The sequence below is a fragment of the Pundamilia nyererei genome, unplaced genomic scaffold (assembly GCF_000239375.1).
Source record: "Pundamilia nyererei isolate P.nyererei 1_Seehausen unplaced genomic scaffold, PunNye1.0 scaffold00037, whole genome shotgun sequence".
Classification (NCBI taxonomy): domain Eukaryota; kingdom Metazoa; phylum Chordata; class Actinopteri; order Cichliformes; family Cichlidae; genus Pundamilia; species Pundamilia nyererei.
Window position 1 is genome coordinate 364,929 of NW_005187438.1, and position 12,260 is coordinate 377,188.

At 41.9% G+C, this 12,260-nt stretch overlaps 1 protein-coding gene across 1 annotated transcript in view; it reads right to left on the minus strand.

Moving 5' to 3' along the window:
• Positions 1-915: 915 nt before the first annotated feature.
• Positions 916-12,260, minus strand: part of LOC102197376 (cadherin-20) — a 94,971-nt gene continuing 83,626 nt past the window's right edge. The window contains exons 9-13 of the mRNA XM_005730409.1: positions 8,420-8,556; positions 6,761-6,882; positions 6,380-6,497; positions 4,283-4,534; positions 916-2,402 (exon numbers count right to left, since the gene is read on the minus strand). Of these exons, the coding sequence (XP_005730466.1) occupies positions 1,882-2,402; positions 4,283-4,534; positions 6,380-6,497; positions 6,761-6,882; positions 8,420-8,556 (1,150 nt within the window). The 3' untranslated portion in view covers positions 916-1,881. The remainder of the gene's footprint in view (positions 2,403-4,282; positions 4,535-6,379; positions 6,498-6,760; positions 6,883-8,419; positions 8,557-12,260) is intronic.

Here is a 12,260-nt window from a genome sequence, read left to right on the forward strand (position 1 = left end):
AATGTGGCAACTTTATAGTGATGGAAGCAAATGACAACAAGAAGAAAGCAGCAAAGGCATTTGATGCAAAAACTGACAAATATACAAGGAAAACATTGAAAATGTATGAGGATGCAGAACCCCCTCCCTCAAAATTTGAACCTGACTAGAAAATGAGAAGAGTGGCAATTTCCCAAGGGAGACACAGGCAACTTTGTGAAAAAAGTGGGAGATTTAGGAGAAAAAGACAGCCCTCATTTGATACGCCCCTTTTAAAAGAGCTAAGATGGTGATGTCAGATGTTCAGAATGGGACTTGACACACCAGTGAATGACATCATGGTGGATACTTCCACCGTTTTTTTAAGAGACTCATGAAAGATTAGCTGACGTTTGTTTGTTCCAGAGGTTTTCTTTTCAAATGTGCACATGGAAGAGTCCAGACCAGGACTTGCAGAGATGGGTGCAGAGACTAGACAGAACGTTCTCCCTTTAGTCATGCAACTCTTCATTTATTGGACTCTGCACTGCATAATGGGAGATTGTGCAAGTCAGAATTACCCACTGAGCCTCAGTGCACAGAAACAAAGAAACATGAAGACCAGAAGGCAGGCAACACCCATTTTTGACTTTTTATTACCAAGAATACAAAATATATCTACATTCACATACCACTTACTGTAGCATGACTCACAACATAGATTTCAAGTAAACTCCATCCAATTGAATTATCAAAATCTACCTCCACATCTCTCCCAGTTTGGAAAATCCTTTTGGTGTTTGTGTGTGATTTACGTTTTTTTTTTTATTCTTTCCTTCTTCTAAAATGTCTTTCATTTGTCCTTTTTACAGTTGGCACTTGATGCAGGTTCTCAATGTCTCTGTAGTCCACAGGATCGGAGGATTAAGCCACATTTGTGTGGGGACGGGACAGAAAAGCAACACGGTATCTCTAACAGGACAGATCAAGCCTCGTTGCCACCAGACTCCGGCTGGCACGGCGGTGGATCCAAAATGAAAGGCGACTCGGTCGGGCGTTTGTCCACGTGTAGTCCTTTCCGCTGTGCCACATGTCTCAGATGAGATTTAAACATCCACTAAGACAAATCCAAGATTTTATTTCATTTTTTTAATAAAATGCTTCCCTCTCATCCTAATGAATGGATACCTGCTTTATGTTTTGGAGTTACAATACAAAGAGCTTAAAAATGGTACAAAAACAATAATACAGTAAACATATTAACTCTGAAACCCCACATGGGACTACGACATCGCCATCTCCGCAGCACGTCATGTGACATTTAGAGATGCAGCTTCTCACACGGATTGAAAACAAAGGCAGTTACATCATGTATGTTACAACGTATGCGTGATCTTTTGAAGATTTCCTCGCATGGCAGAGGCTTAAAGTACAGTCTCGGCTTGAAGGACCCAAATAACTTAGCAGAACATATAAATACAGCAAGTGGAACAAAGAAATAAATTAAGACCTGCCACGGATGGAACAAAAACACGACTGCAGCAACGACTCCTCGCTTTGATTCTTCAAGCCCATCTCTGGCATAAATTGCTCGGCGTCTTGAATCGAAGGGGCTCTGCCTGTGGCTGGGTCAGGCAGTTGAAGTTGGCGTGTGCTTTGAAGCCGTTCCTCAGCTTGGCCCCCAAGAGGCTGCCAGATTCGGCCTGCCTCTGAAGCCCGTCTCTGGGGTAGATTTAAAACCTGCTGCAGGCCTTCAAGGCTGTGGAGAATAGAGGCTTCGGCAGGATTTTGATTTCTAACAGTCATGGATGTGGCCATGAATACATCTCAGCTTTGTTGTTGTCACTTCTTGGTTGTTTCTGTGTCTTTTTAAAAAAAAAATCTCTTCATACGTCCGTTTGTAAAGGAAAAGGCCCCATCGTCCTACCACAGTGGAGGACTGTTTGTCTCCAGCACGCCGTACATCTCAGCAAGTTTTTTAAAGCGAGGCCCCCAGTCATTCAGGTAGTCGTACTCATGGTCGGTGTTTGAGGTTCCAGATTGCAACGAGCTGAGGGACTCCGCGACAGAGCCTTCCCCCTCATAAGCGTACGTCTGCAGGGAGTCGTAAGGCGGGGCGCACGGGTCCATGTCGGCTTCCAGGAGCTTCGCCAGCACGTATCCGTGAACATTGCTGTCCCCGCTGCCGCCGCCCATGACACATGCCTGAGGGACGTATCGGGACAGGCTTTCGATCTCCGGCAGCATGTCCTGTCTCATCTTGCCCGGATGGTGGTGCGCCTCACGAGGGTTCCACATGGCGGCGATGTCGAAGGCCTCGGTGTCTTCTTCGCCACCGCCTTCATCGTCATAGCGCACGATGTTCTCATGCACGTTCTCCTCCTCGTCACACAGGTAGGGCTTCTTACGATGGGTCCGCAGGGAAAGCATGAGCAGGATCATCACTGTTATAAAGGGAAAAAATGAATGAGTATAGAGGCCATAAGGAATCAGTGGTTTAAGTAAATGCTGTGACAGACACGGTTATTCATTTTTAAAATTCTTGGTGTTTTAATGTTAAAATGTAAAACCAAGCCTCGACCTCTGCAGCTACAAACCAACAATTGAAGTTCTAGTGGCTACTCCCATCTTTTATATACAGTCTATTATAGCTACTCATGGCAAAAGATCAAGACCCGGGTTTTCAAACATAAGGCCGGGAGTCCAGAAAGGCTCCAATGGGGCCGCTAGATGGCTTTGGAATATTTGAAGGAGTGCATAGATTTTTAACTTTTATAATAAGGACTCAACTTACTTATTCACATCTATGAATAATTAACTAACTCTGGGAATAGGAGCAAGTATAAAAACATTACCAACTGATACAAAACTCAAATAAAGATATTTTTAGAAAACACTATTTCATAACCCTTCAGCTCAAATGCATCAACAGTGTTCAAGAAGAAACGCTTGTGCCATCAAAACCAGAATTACTGCATCTACGAGGAAAAAATAAAATTCACAAGAAGGCGAGCAAGGATGTTTTAAGAAAATTTACTGCTGCCTGTCAGAGCAGCAGAGCGAGTCAACCTGCTGAGCCCTCCTACCCGCAGCTACAGGTCTGCAGGGAGAGATAAAGCGGGTCCGTATCGTCCCCTGGGGAACTGAAAGTGTGATGCTACAGGGCAGCTGGTGCTAATGAATGCTAGACTTTCTGCGAGGGTGAGAAAATAAATCCATATTTAATCCTACAATGCTGATGTCACACCGGGAGATGCCTCCTTTTTTGCAAACAGACTTTTTAGCCTTCGGCTGTTGTGTTGTGTCACGTCTTGCGTGATCTAAGATCTCTCGGCAGGCTGCATATTTTGCGCACTTTGCTTTTTAAGTTCAGCTTCAGGGTTGATTACCTTCTTCAGAGGGGGTATCACAAATATTTAAAGTAGCACACCGACTCGCTGAAAGGTCAGGGTGTAAAACAAAGTGCGGCAGTGATTTTAATCACGGCCCGCTCCTACCCCTGAGGCTCGCCCTCAGCTGGTTCTTTCACATCCTACAACAGGAGATTAAAATGTGGTCTGACTTGGAAAATATTTTCCAGCCACATATTCCAGCAGTTTACGGCAGCTGCATGATGTCTTTCTGCATTTGTGCACTTCACGTTTGACCTGTCAATCAGACAGGCGTCCAAAATGAGACGAACCGTGAAGATTTCGGTGCAGAAAAAGGTTCTCGTCGTGCTGGGTTTCCAACATGACATTCACAGTTTGTGCAGAGCATGATTGGACAAATCAGGGACAACTGTTTCACCAATGTTTTTCTTTTTTAAAACAGCGATTGCAGGACTCAAGGATAAAACCACAAAATGGAGACCAAAAGCAACATTTTATAAATATTCACAAATATTAAACATGCCTAACCCTTATCCCTTTAAATCTCACTTGTTACACAGGACACTTCAGGGTAAGTATAGTGGAAGGTTTTACTACAGATTCTCAGTGCTTTGTCCTTTAATTTCAGGTAGGTTTAGGTCATTAATCTGAATTCACTATAGATAATAAAATCTTGTTTTGTAGCAGACTGTAAATATGCTTAAAATTTGGCATGTTAGCATGGAAGTCTAAGGGCATTGGTTCTTGTCTTATGGAGCCAGCCTCAAGTGGCCATTGCAGGAACTGCAGTTTTTGGCACACTCTTTATATTAAAACTCAAACGTTCGTTCCCTTTAATATGTAAGAATAATAAACCATGTAGGGCAGCAGCACTTATGTGTGTCACCTAAACTTAGGCTTTGTGAGCTTTTAGCTGACACGGTTATTTGCACATCATCGTAACAGCAGCTCACCCAGCAAGACGAAAATGCAGGCCAGGATGGCGATCAGAGCCCCCCTGCTGAGGCTGGCGGGCAGGCTGTAGGCCTCAGCGTTGCATGACATGACGTTGCCCTCCTGGTCGCAGCTACACACACGTATAGTCAGCGTGCTGGTGCTACTCTGAACCGGCTGCTCACTGTCCGAGATGAAAATGGGCAAATAGAAGACGGTCTGGTCTTGCTGTGACCAACCGCCACGGCGAGTCAGGATCCACGCTGTGTTGTCTGGAAGCGAACACAGAGGTCACAAAAAGATCAAGTTAGTGTTCAGAAATACAACAATAAGATGCTAGTGTGAGGTAGCTGATAGCAGCAGGGTTTCATGTATGTGCTGCGTTCAGGGTAACTGAACACGCGGAGGAGTCATGGGATGCTGGTGAGAATTGAAGACGAGCACAGCTGTGAAGAGGAAATGTCGACTGAAGCTACTAAATATCACACCTATTACTCACAGAGGCTTATTTCAAGACACTGATCTTTACTGTCAATATATAGCAGGAAAAAAGAGTATTAACTCATTCACTGCCAATCGCTGGCAGTGAATGAGTTAATAGCCTCACATACATTTGATCATCTCCCACGGTTTCTACAGCTGTTACTGTAGTTAAAATTATGTATTAAATATCCTTTAGTGCAATATTTCTGTCTAGCCTGAGGGAGAAAAAGTTAGCGAAATTATCTGATTGTTCTAAATTACTATAAATATAATTCTGCTTTGCATTCCCTTCCCCACGCTCCTAGAATGTAATTATAATGGAGAAACACTGAATCCTTCATTATATTTTTATTAAGTAAATGAAGATATTTGAGAAGAATCATCTTTAACAATATCAAGAACATGAAGATTCATAAGAATGTGAATTGTGTGTTTTAATGAAAGGAATTAAAAGTCCTTAGCAAGTTCTAAAATTTGATAAATACAAATGACACTTCATATTTGCATAACTGATTTAGGAAAAATGAAGCCAAAACACAGCATGTGTGGTGAATACTAAGTATACCCAAAGAGGAAAGACATCTGCAATGATCTTATAGAAGCAACTATCGCTGGACATTAGTCTGGAAAAGTTACACAATCTTTTTCAAACAATCTGAAGTCATTCTGCAATGAGAGATTCTTCATAAGTGGAAGTTGCCAGGAGTGGACATCCCAGCAAACTCAACCCAAGGTCAGACTGTGCAGTGCTCAAAGAAATTGAGATGGGTTTTTAACGATTTGTACAGGTGTCAGTTAGCATGCTATATGTTAAAATTCTGTTACAACTAGGAGAAGACGGAAGATGGTTAGGTTGCCAGGGTTGCCAGGTATAGGCCTGTTCTCTCTAAAAAACAACATGGCAGCATGGCTTAGGTTTGCAAAGTTGCATCTGAACAAACCACAAGACTTCTGCATTAATGTCCTCTGGACAGAAAAGACCAAAGTGGAGATGTTTGGCTATAATGTACAGCAAGTACCAATCACAGCATGTCAGCACTAACGCCCCATACCAAATGGTGAAGGGGTGATGATTTGGCACAGGCACAGGACCTGGCCACCTTACAGTAGTTGAGTTGACCATGAACTCCAGAGTATCTGCCTCCACTTCCAAGTATTCTAGAGCCAGTTTTGAGACCATATGTCTGGCAGCTTCATCGAAACTGAATCATGCAACAGGACAATGATCCCAAACACAGCAGCAACTCTACAACAGACTGGCCGAAAAAAGAAGCGGTGTTATAGTGTAGTTTTTGTTAAAAAAAACACACATGCTGCAGTTCATTTGAGGTTGTATTTCAATAATAATTTAAAGATTTTGACTTGCAGATGATTTTTAATTATGTCCTGATTCGTAAGACCTTAGAACAGAAGGAAGCTGTACTTGCTTTTTACCACGACTGCATTAAAATGTAAAAACCATGAATATTTACTGCTGGGCTGCATACTTCCATACTACATATTTTACTGTGGATGCTGCTCTTCCATAGATAAGGAGAAACAGCGATCTTATTTTACTGGTCCAACTCACTAGAAATCAAATTAGCCTGCATGGAAAACTCGTGCATGACACAGAACCATGACTGAACGTGTACCTTGGTTATCTTTCAGGGTGAAGTTAGGGTTGTTGACGGCCTCTGGAGCCAAGCTGTAGTAGAAGTGCTGCCCACCAAGCGGCTCGTCTGGATCTACTGCTGTCACGGTCTGGATCAGCTGGATTACAGACATGAAAGTCATATTTAAAATCTGCTAATGGCTTATTTCACTTTCAGCAAGAAATGGCAGAAGTAATAGTCGAACAGATGTTTTGTAGTGGAGAAAAATGTGTTTTTCTGGAGTACAGGTAAGGGTGGTATAAAATGTGTCTCAGATTTTACTCTAAGAGCACCAGAATATAAATTATACAAGTATTTTATCATCATTAATGACTTACAGGGACTTATTCCAAACACTGATGCAAACTGGTGTGTCCGTACCTGCCCTGCTTTGGCATTTTCACACACATACGCCTCCAGGTAGTGCATCAGCGACGGAGGATTATCATTCACATCCAGGACCCTCACAGCCACCGACACACTTGCGATCTGTGTGGGGTTATCTGCAGGGAAACGCAAACTGGTCAGAGGCTGATGGACGGAGATAAATGACTCTGAGAAATCCTAAGGTGCAGCATGTTTGCTGTAAAAGATTTACGGAGGAGCTCAGCAGGATCCTCACAGATTACAGTCCTGTTATTCCCCATTACAGCCTGCCATTTGCATACCCTAACCAGCTGTGTAATAAGCTGTGAAAACACAATTAGTGCAAAGTAACTACTTTCTCAGTTTTCATCACATGATCCATCCATCAGAGGTGTGAGATTAGCTCTCGAGGTCAAAGCTCCACGTGGTCTTACTGTGCTTTAATATTGACTGCAGTGAGCGTGCTCCAACTTTGCTGAAGTTGAAGATTTGGTAAATTAATAATCTACGAATTAGTTTAGTTCAAATTGAACTACACTGTGTAACAAATTAAAGTTCTGACACAATCTCCAAATTAATTATCACTTTTGGTAACAAAGTGTTGACTCTATCCTAAACGCATTGTCAAAATTCTTAAAAAAAATTCACTTAATGCTTTCAGTTCTCACATAATCACCTTTTTAATTACTAGTATTGTTAGTGTCCGACTGCTTTTTGTGTTTAATTTAGTACATTTAGCAGTTTTTGGACACAATTTCATTAACACAAGTAACACAATTTTGTCATTAAGAAGCTAATGTAAAATTGTTGACACATCATAACACACATACCTTTCACAAACATGGCTCAATCTCAGTAATCTTATGTCCACAGGTCTAAAAATACTTATATCACAACTATAAAGTTACAATTTCATGTGCGTTCCTCGTTATTTTTGCTCTTGAATTTACAGCAACATATAAAAAGCTACTCATTTTTAAAGTATGAAGTGAAAATAAGGACTGTGAAGTAGAGAGAAAGTTTTTTATCGTCAGCTTTGTTTTGTTCCGGTACATTGAAATTTTTCCCCTCTTCCTCTCTGTGCCCTTTCCGTCTCCGTCACATCTTCAATTAGCCACCATGCGGGAAGTTCTTTAATTAGTCATTAATTCAATTACCATCTCCTTTAAGGTGTGTCTACCAAACAAAGGCACAAACAGACAAACAAAGCAAAGGGAGGAGGGGTGAAGGTGACTTTCGGGGCTACCAGCTGTGTGTGGCTCTGCGGGGCATCTCCTGCTCAGCGTTACATAACTCTGCAAGAGCTGTTCTCAAAAAATCACTCAGTCTGCGTTCATTCAAGTTTACTCCATCCACCTGTTTGTTTCTGTTTTCTGCATAAAGCCGCTGAATGAATCTCACAGTTTTCTGCTGTTAAGTCCTTAAATTCAAACAGTTATTTAAATTTGAGTTTTACAGGTTATGATAACTGTATGCATGATTGATTTCTATATTTTTGAAATGTTAGCACTAATCTGTGTCACGTAGTGCTCCCATACCACCTATGGATGCACATGCTGTTCAAAAACTACTTTAGTCTTTAAATAGAGACTACACTGTAATGGCATAAAAGCAGCAAAAGCAGAACTCAGTTATAGCCAGATGTGTCTTTATTTGCATGTGTGTAAGACGTACTCATCTCCATGGCGAGGATGGTGATGTTGTGCCAGCCGACTTCCTCTCGGTCTAGCGAGCGCACCGTCATCAGTGACCCGGAGGTGATTTCGATGTAGAAGTACTTGTCGGGGTCACTGGATCTGTCGATGGAGTACCTGGTGACACAAGATGATGACATAATGACAACAATGATAAATAAAATGCACCTTTGTGTAATTTTAAGTGGTTCATAGGGTAATGCATGCACGCACACATAATCCAGCGCGTGACCCACGCATGGATGTGTGTGATAAGATGTCAGGCTGGAAACTCCTGAGGGAACTATGAGAAGAGGCTCCAGATAAGACTTAATCAGAGTATCTGCCTCCTCTGCCAAACTTCCAACATGTTGGGACATGCAGACCTGCAGAGTGCCGCCCTGGCTCGTTTCCTGCCACCATGGGCCATTTTCCAGAAACGCTCTTTTGAGAGAGCCACGCAGCAACAACAACAACAACCGGCCACACTCACACACACAGGAGGAGAGGGATGAAGAGCGCATCCTCTTCCAGGCTGTGGAGCATAAACCAATTTATTCACACAGAGATGGAGCTCACCTGTCACTGCCATGCTCTCCTCTCACCTGGAAGAGCCGCAAATGTGTGTTTCAACCAGGAAACAAGCATATGTGTGTAAATCTGTGATCTGATCTGATGATAACTTGCATGTTGTTGCACTTTCATTTTTTCCAAACATAAGGAAAAAAAGGAAAGTAAACTGTATTCTGTTAAATTCCTTAAAGGAACGTTAAAATGATGTTATAACAGAGCGTCAGTGACGTAAGATTTTCTTCTGCAGTTATATTGGAGCAGTGAATACTAGACAGCACTTATTGAGCAGAAAATCTCTCATATGCTGAGGCAAGACTAGCATGCACAGATAATCAATAATAGCTTATGAAAAACCCACTTTTGTGCTATTTTGAACTTTTATAATTTGATTTGAGAGCAATGCATTCACGCAGATATAACACATCTTCTCCTTCACTGCATCCACGAACCTCCTCCAAGGCCTTCTTCTTTTCCTCCTGTCTGGCAGCTCCATCTTCAACATCCTCCAAATAAAAGTTTTAGCATCTTCAGCTCTGCCACCTCCAGCTCGACCTTCTATCTGCTTGTTTCACTCTTGCTGCTAACCTTTAGTCAGAAATCAGTCCTGACACTCATTTCCACCCACACCACCCTGCCAGCACCCTCTCCTTCATCACTTTTGTGCATCGTCCATTGTTTTGGATTGTTTACCAGAGGTTTTTAAACTCGGGTACCTTCACTAACTGTACATCACACACATGCATTGTGTCTTGCTTCCATTGACATTCATTCCTCTTTTCTCCAGACCATACCTCCACCTCTGCAGCTCTCTTCTACCTACTCCTTACTTTCACTACAGATCACAGTGTCATCTGCAAACACCAGTCTTCACCGTAGACTTGTATCTGACCTTATCTGTCAACCTGTCAAACAATAAGGGGCTCAGACCAGATATCTATATATGTAATCCTACCCCCACCTTGAACCCATCTGTCACTCGTACTGCACATCTTATCACTCTCTCGTTGTCCATGTTCATGTCTAGCACCACTTCCTCTCCCACTCATAACTTCATCACAGTTCCTCCTCATGTAACCTGTCATGTGCTTTGTTTTTCACTGCTGCAAATCCTGATATTTTAGTCTGAACTTGCCCTGGTTAAGTCTTCTCTTTTAATAAATATGACCAGTTGTATTTGTCTTGTAGAAGCGCATTAAATGCATCACATCATACTGACACAGGCAACATACTGAAGGAAGAAATATTTTTGCCTTTAAATGACTAATTAACACACATGCTGTTGTGATCATCACCAGATGCAGATATCAAATGTTTAATAAAAGTCTGTTGCTGGCACACTGAGGCATTAGCAGCAGACTGTGCTTGCAGACTTGCTCGCTGTGCGCGTTTTTGACTGACTGCCGACAGGAAACGGTCGAGATTGGCATGTCTGCCGCTGGCGAGGATCTCCCTGAAGGATCTCTATTAATATCACTGGTCCACAGTCCTGAGGAGGGGGGGAGGGGGCAGTGTGTGTGAAAAAGCAGGTGAAAAAGTGTGAGGTGAGTGCATACAGATGTATCTGCCAGTCACGCTGCAGCGCAGAAAGGACGGAGAGATGACAGATGAGGCAGACAGAGACACTGAAGGTCACCTGCTGCTTGTTGTTATCTGCCATCTGATGTTGCTGTTGCTGCAACAGCCGATTCCTCAGTTATCTGCAGCTCCCATTGCCAAAACTCGCTTTTTGAAAATCTCTCACTGATGCTCGTCCAGCCCTGAAGATTTTAGTGACACGACATTTTCAGACTGCAACTTCAGCTGCTCTGAATCCTGTTGCTTCCAGATATTAGAAATCGGTTTTCTGCTGATGGTCGTGATTGGGTCTTTTATTAATCATCAAAACCTTGGATGACTACCTGTAGATCTCCCATAGCAAAAAAATAGTCTTAGAGTTACTTTTGCTAGTCTCTCTGTCACATCAGTAAACGAGGATTACTTTATAAACTCGGCCACTTGTGTCAGCCCATATAAAATAAAACATTGAGCTCATTTTCAAATTCTTACTCTAAAAGTCATTAAGGAGGATTATCCAGTGTTAGAGTTGAACACAAATCATTAACCAATGATTGTGAAGTTTCACAAATTGATCCGCCTCTTCTCATCACAACAAACAAACAAAGGTGAGAGCAATGGCTCACACTATGGTTGCTGTGAACAGAATGCATCCATCGTTAATGTCTTTACTAACACCTGTGCTTTCCTGTTTTGAAGTGTTAAAAAGAAGCTGATTAAAAAGAAGATGGACTGTTTGTTCTGTTCTTCTCTTTGCAGACAAGCTTCTTCAACAGCTTCAGAACTTCAAGTGAACAAGCTCAGCTTTTACTGATCATAGACAGACATGTGAGAGAAGTCTCCTGGTCCTCATTACTAGGCCATAATAAGAAAAACAACTTTTACTGTCAATAAATAGCAGGCTTTTATAACAGTGAGTCAGTAAAGAATGATGCATTTGAACTTGTACTAAGAACTTCCAGAATACCGCAGCCACTTCAGTCGCAGCAGTACATGGTAACCTCATTGATGAGCGTTGGCTGCATCTTGTGATTTTAAGAAGCCTCAGTCTTCAAACAGCAAACAAAAGGGCTGTTTTTAGGGAAATGGGGGGGAGAAAAAAATCAGTTTTCTGCTATGAGGTTCATTTAAAAAAACCAAAAATAAAACACATTCTCTAGGCCAAGAGAGTATTTTTTTAATGTGTCCTGAACAATAGTTCTCCAGGCTTTTCTTTGGACATTGGCTGCTTTTTCACTTATTTTCTGTCCAGTCCTTGTAAGAATATTTTAAAACCATATAATCCTGACCTATGAGTCATTCAAGGATAAAAAGGCATCTAACTGAAGGGATGAACCAGTGTTGCATCTACACATAACAGAGCACTTAGCAAAGAACCACCACCTTCTTAGCCACTTTTTCACTACCAGCCTGTTGCAAAAACGCATAAACATATTTCCCCATTTCTTTAGTTGAATGTATGAAAGATGTCAAACTGTCAAATAGAATTTTTCTACCAACAAGATGATTCTTGAAGAGCTTTTAGCTGAAAACCTGATATATCTAAGCATGGCAGTGTCCTTAAAAGATTGTGAAAATGAAGGACAAAAGAAGAAATGGCTCATTGCCACATTCACCTATTCATACAGGCACTTTTTCCTATCCTTAAGTGCTTTCTATTTAACATTCATACACATTCACAGCCATCTGTAAAACACGGTGGTTTGAGCCCACTT